We start from the raw sequence: 5,716 nt of genomic DNA, 5'->3' as shown, positions 1-5,716 counted from the left end.
TAGGCAAAGTCTCCAAATGCCCAACGAAGTTTGTATAGTCCCCCTCTCCATCTGCCCACACATAAACCTAACAACAAAGTCACCACATTACATTTCTGGATTGGATTGGGAAGATAGCATTGCAAACATGCTATAAGAGAAGGATAGTCGGACAACCTGAACTCAATGATAGGACCAAAGGTCAGGTTCCATGCAAAAGTTTGAGTTGAGACACTAGAAGATTATTTCTTTGTAGTCACTACTTGCACTGCAAATCACTCTCAAAACAATTGCTTGTTTGTAGCTAACATGAAAAGTTCAGATTTGAGCAAAGCCCTTGGTAAGACCCAATGTGATACATTTTAGCTTCAGAAACTACATTTATATTATGGAAGGAGCTAAGATAAACTATCATGATGACCTAAATGGTTAAGCTACTCATTGACATTGCTTTGAACATGGTAACCTTGGGCACATGCAAAGGCTATGTCCCAATTTTCAATGCTTCAATGTCACTGATTCGGATACTTCCAAGCTAAATGCCCTAAGCTTGCTCAAGAAAGTAGGGAGAAACCAAGCAAAAAAAACCCATAAAAATGAAGTGCATAGCATGGCTCGTAACTTTACCATTCTTGGTGAACCAAACCTTAAGGATGTAATGGATCGAGAGACCTAGGATAGTTCCTTGCACATCTTGTATTATATAGCCAAAGAACAAATGTAAGGTTCTTAAGCAATAACTTGTGCTCCTTACCCTAGTTCTTCTAGAGATCTCAATTTCTCTAAGGGGAAGAGAGTGAAATGTACCTAAGTTTATCCCTGTAAAATCTCTAGCATCAACATGTTGAAGGCTATCTTAGAACTTCAATGTAGACATGATATTCATGCTAGAACCACTAAGAAATACCATACCTTTGAGTTCATTACGTTAGCATTTAGCCAATACATTATGATTGAGTTATTTAATGTAAAAAAAGGGGGTTTGAATTTTAGATGTACTAAAGCTAGTATGGCTACAAAACACTAAGATAAGAATAGGATAGAAGGGTTATTAGGGTAATTCATTTAAATTTTAGAAGGAAAAAAGAAGTTAGATAGTTTGATTATAAGTTTAGGGTTCAATTTTAGTTGTAGTTACATAATTAATAGTTAGTAATAATGGCCTAAAGGGTTAGACACTTAAGATAGTTGATAAACTTAGGCCTATCCACTAATCAAGACATCACCATGATCTATGTCATCTCACTCCATACCATAATGTTGAGATTTTTTGCCGCACACATGGGTGTCATTTTCCAAACCATGTGCCCTTCCCTCTTAATTGTCATCATCCACCACTGTGGAAATGCGACACCCGTCCCTTCCTCCTCTTCCATAATCTTCTTTCTCTCCTCCAATCCCTATTTATTAGATTGATTATATTAATAATATATTAATATAATAAATTTAATTTACTTATATTATATTAATATCAATATATTTAAAATGTATAATATATTTAATATTATGAATACAATATATTAAATATTAATTGTAAATATGTTGGATACATTACAATAAATTCACCTTGAAACACCAAAGCACACATGTGAAGGAGTTCTCTACAAAGTGTAAATACCAATGTATAAAGTGTCTTTAAGTGTGCGAGTCACAACAACAAAACAAGAAGTCTATGTGTGGAGTATATGTGGCCAAAACACTCTTTGCTACGCGAATCGCCGTGGCTAAGGCCGCAGAGCACACAGTATGCTAGTCAAAGTTTGCAACCCAGGACAATGACGGTGACCTGTGTGACCGTGATGAGTCCATGAGCTTTTTGGCAAATCCATGCACTAATAACAAGTCCCCGGGATACGTCTCAATTAACAAGTTTCTAGCCCAGACTTGATCGGAGTCGAGAGAGAGAGAGAGAGAGAGAGAGAGAGAGATCCATGGAGGCACGCCCTCTGCAGGTCCCCTTACCCACCCGCCAGGAGCTGGGCGAGCTCTCCATCAAGAGCTTCGGCTACTGCCTGCCCCCCCACCAGCTGTCTGTCTATCATCAATTCGTCTGTGAATGGCTCCGGGGTCTTGATGAATTGGAAGAGGTGGAGTACCTGGAGGGTCTTGATGGATTGGCACGAGCGTTAGTGGATGGAGTTGCAGACAAAGAAGAGAAGCCATGCCTTCAAGAATATCCTTCATCTTCTTTAGGGCTAGCAGAAGAAGTGGAAGAGAAACAAGAAGAAGAAGCTCGCCCTTTCACACTCGTGCCCGCCTCCGGCCCGGAAAACCCCCTTGGGGCATGGGCTCTCCGATGTCACATACAGAGGCCCACCCCTCACAGTGCTGCCATGATGCCATTGCAGGGCAGGCATGTTGTCATCAAGGACAACATACCCATTAGAGGCATGCCCATGTCCTGTGGCACTAGCTTCTCCTTCACACCACACCAGGATTCTCCCCTCGTCACCCGCTGCCTCAATGCAGGCGCTATCATCTCTGGCAAGGCTCAGTGTGACTACATGTGCTTTTCTGCGGCCGCATTCACCGCCTCCCGTGGCCCTGTCAGAAATCCTCATGCCACAGACTACCATGCAGGTCTGTTTTTCATGCAATTAAACAAAAAACTTAGGTGAAACTATTCCCTGTTGGATTCTGAAATTATAGCAAATAGTTGTGGTACAAATCAGTGGAATTAAACTCAAACGATTCCTACTTACGTTCACATCTAGGCATATTAGTGAAAATTGCACATGTATCTGCTATTGACATATTCTACTTGAACCACAAATCAAATGGTAGACAATGAAGATCACCACAACCTGTTGCTCATCCCTTATCTGTGAGCAGCTCATTTCACCTCTTTAAATAAATTGTTGTTATGATCCTTTCACACTTCAGTAATCGAAATTTTACAGACTAAAGCACTACTTCCACGAAAACTTGTGCAGGTGGTAGTAGCTCTGGCTGTGCAGCCCTTGTTGGAGCTGGAGAGGTCGATCTCTCCATTGGCTCTGATCAAGGTGGCTCTGTTCGCATCCCAAGTGCCGTCAGTGGTGTTGTAGCATGCAAACCTACTTTTGGCCTAGTGCCTTACACCCTTTCAGATGGCTTTATTCCTCCCATTGATCATGCTGGTCCCATCACTAGAACTGTTGAAGACAATGCCCTGTTGTTGAATGTGCTAGCTGGATGGGATGGTGTCGATGAAAGAGCAAGCTCTTTTGTTAAGGAGATGAAGAAAGTTGACTATTGTGCTCTTCTGCATCAAGGGGTGAAGGGGACCCATATAGGGCTGGTGAGGGAAGGGTTCCTATGCCCCACATTGGAACATGATGTGGCACAAGCTTGTCGCAATGTCAGCAAACACTTAGAGGATCTTGGTGCCATAGTTGAGACTGTGTCTATTCCATTGCATCTCAAAGGGGCGGTGATATGGACATGGTTTGTCCTTGCAACACTTGTGGATGGTCTTTTCCACTCAAATCAATCCAGCTTAATAGGAGTGCATGAACAAGGTAAAATTTGCGACCGAGGGACATTCTTGCGGCAGCAACTCTTGGCAAACGTGGCAAGGTGAGCAAAAGCTGAATATGCGGTTTACTTCAGAAGGCATGATTGAATAAGCAAAGAAGATTAAGTTAATAAGAAGATACAAGGGGAGAACAAAGTGTTTGTTTTGCATGATGGAATGAGTAACAAAAAGCTAACTTTGAAAATTTTTAGTATGGTTGATGTGCGCATTTTCTTCATTGAGTTATCCCCAAAAACCTCATAACATTGCCATCAGGTCTGGGTTAGATTCTCAAAGCTAGTGCTGTGTGCCATACTCCAGACTGAGGCTTTTTGGCTGCACTATTGACTAACCTTAAGAGGACTAGAACTAGAACTAACCAAAGCAGCATTTGTGTATTGACAATAATTGCAGTAATAGACTTTGGATGAGTGGCACAAGAAATTTCAGACAAGTTCCCACGATAATTCCTACATTGTGAATTACGACGAGGTCGTGAGCTGCGAGGGAGGGATAGCATACCTAGCCAGGTGTGGTTGGGGGTAGGGGGACTGCTGGCCTCCACCCAGGCCGGCAGCCCCCCCGCCCCCAACTGCACCTAGCTAGGTATATGATGCTTCTGGAGTGGAAGCTCATGATGTTGAACTGTGGTGCCTCTTGAGTGGAAGTTCATGATGTTGAACACTAGGGGAAAAACAAGGGAAAAGGCCCCCTTTTCCCACGTGTGGTAAAAATAGCTAGCAAGAAATATGGTAAAGGAGTTCTAGATAGTGGTAAAAGATAGCTAGCAATAAACGTAGTAAAGAAGTTCCACTCCTGCAGCAACTCATCTGAGTGAGGCAAAGATTGTGAACAAAAGAAGGCTAATTTTTTGGTGTTCTTGTTGTTGTCACTTGTTCTGTGCCTGCTTGCAGTTGGAGTGTCACATTCCGCATGGCAGTGTTAACTGGTGAATGGATAAGGCTCCATTGTGCTGAAGCAGCCAAAACAGGGGAGACCCATATGCAGAAACTGAGGGAGTCCTATGAGGCAGCACTGTCTCAGTATGATGTGCTGATGATGCCCACAGTTCCTCTCAAGACAAAGAAGCTACCAAAGCATCTGAGCACAGGGAGGGACTATGAGGAGGCATCGGCTGAGCTGATAGCAGAGCATGCAGCCTATGGGTTTGGGTATACCAGCAACACACAGTGCATGAACCTGACTGGCCACCCAGCTGTGAGCCTGCCCGTGGCTATGGGCCGGGTTCCCACAGAGAAGAACCAAATGATTTCCTTGCCTATAAGCCTTATGCTCGTTGGGAGATGGTATGACGAGGCCAATCTGTACCGCGTTGCTTATTGCCTTGAGCAATCGCGCCCTTGGAGGTCCATTATTTATGACGGAGATAAACCCCTTGCATAAACCTTCTCAACACCTCTCTCTCTCTCTCTCTCTCTCTCTCTCTCTCTCTCTCTGTGGAATGTGCATTGATATCAGCAGAGTTTAGGCCCATTGGTAACAAAGGGATGTGAATGCAGGTCTTGAACTGGTGTATTGCGTCCTTTGACTGGGTTTGCAGTGGAATCTGTAAATCTAAATCTGCAGCTAGATTGAAATCAGTTCATCAACGACGTGGTGAAGGAGAAGAAGCTTTGATGCTTTTAGCAGATTTTAGAATGAAAAGTTCTCTTTTTGGTGTGTAAGAGAGCTCATTAATCTGTCAGCAGATATCACAGCTTGGTTTCAGCAGATGGCTATCATAGTAATTTCAGTGCTCAAATACCAATTGTCCTCGTGTTCTGATCTGTGTTCACGAATCACCCCCCCTGCATTGCATTGTACAAGTGTGTAAGCGTGTAAATAGATATACCTAATTTCTCAATGTACATTAATATGTCGAGATTCTTCGCATGCACACATGGGTGCCATTTTCCAAATCGTCATCATCCACCACCCTGATAGTGACACACGTGCCCCCCCAAATCTCCCGCGTTATTATCATGACTCTCCCTCCGAGAGAGAGAGAGAGAGAGAGAGAGAGAGAGACACCTTCTAAGGCTAGTTACACACCAAATAATGGACGCCCATTTTGTAATGATGCCCATCTCCGCACCCCATTTTAAAAAGTGCATGCACACACTCTAGATGGGGGTTGGTTATCCATCACCCACTTGGTGTGTAACAAGCCTAAGTTCTCAAAAGGGCCTAATAAAGGCTCAGGGCACGTGTTTTCCTTTCCCTCCTTTCATGGTAGGTCAA

At 43.3% G+C, this 5,716-nt stretch overlaps 1 protein-coding gene across 1 annotated transcript; it reads left to right on the top strand.

Annotated features, from left to right (window-relative positions):
• The first annotated feature begins 1,731 nt into the window (after positions 1–1,731).
• On the top strand, positions 1,732–5,418 carry LOC148029757 (uncharacterized). Its single transcript, XM_087686067.1, has 3 exons — positions 1,732–2,559; positions 2,913–3,537; positions 4,390–5,418. Exons 1-3 carry the CDS (start codon positions 1,911–1,913, stop codon positions 4,877–4,879), a joined length of 1,764 nt encoding a protein of 587 aa, XP_087542193.1. The 5' UTR covers positions 1,732–1,910; the 3' UTR covers positions 4,880–5,418.
• Positions 5,419–5,716: the final 298 nt, after the last annotated feature.

Source organism: Lygodium microphyllum, chromosome 10, assembly GCF_053477565.2.
Source record: "Lygodium microphyllum isolate KBCC chromosome 10, Lygodium_microphyllum_v1.1.10, whole genome shotgun sequence".
Lineage (NCBI taxonomy): Eukaryota > Viridiplantae > Streptophyta > Polypodiopsida > Schizaeales > Lygodiaceae > Lygodium > Lygodium microphyllum.
Note: the sequence above shows the minus strand (reverse complement) of the source record. Positions and strands in the feature narration are given on the sequence as shown.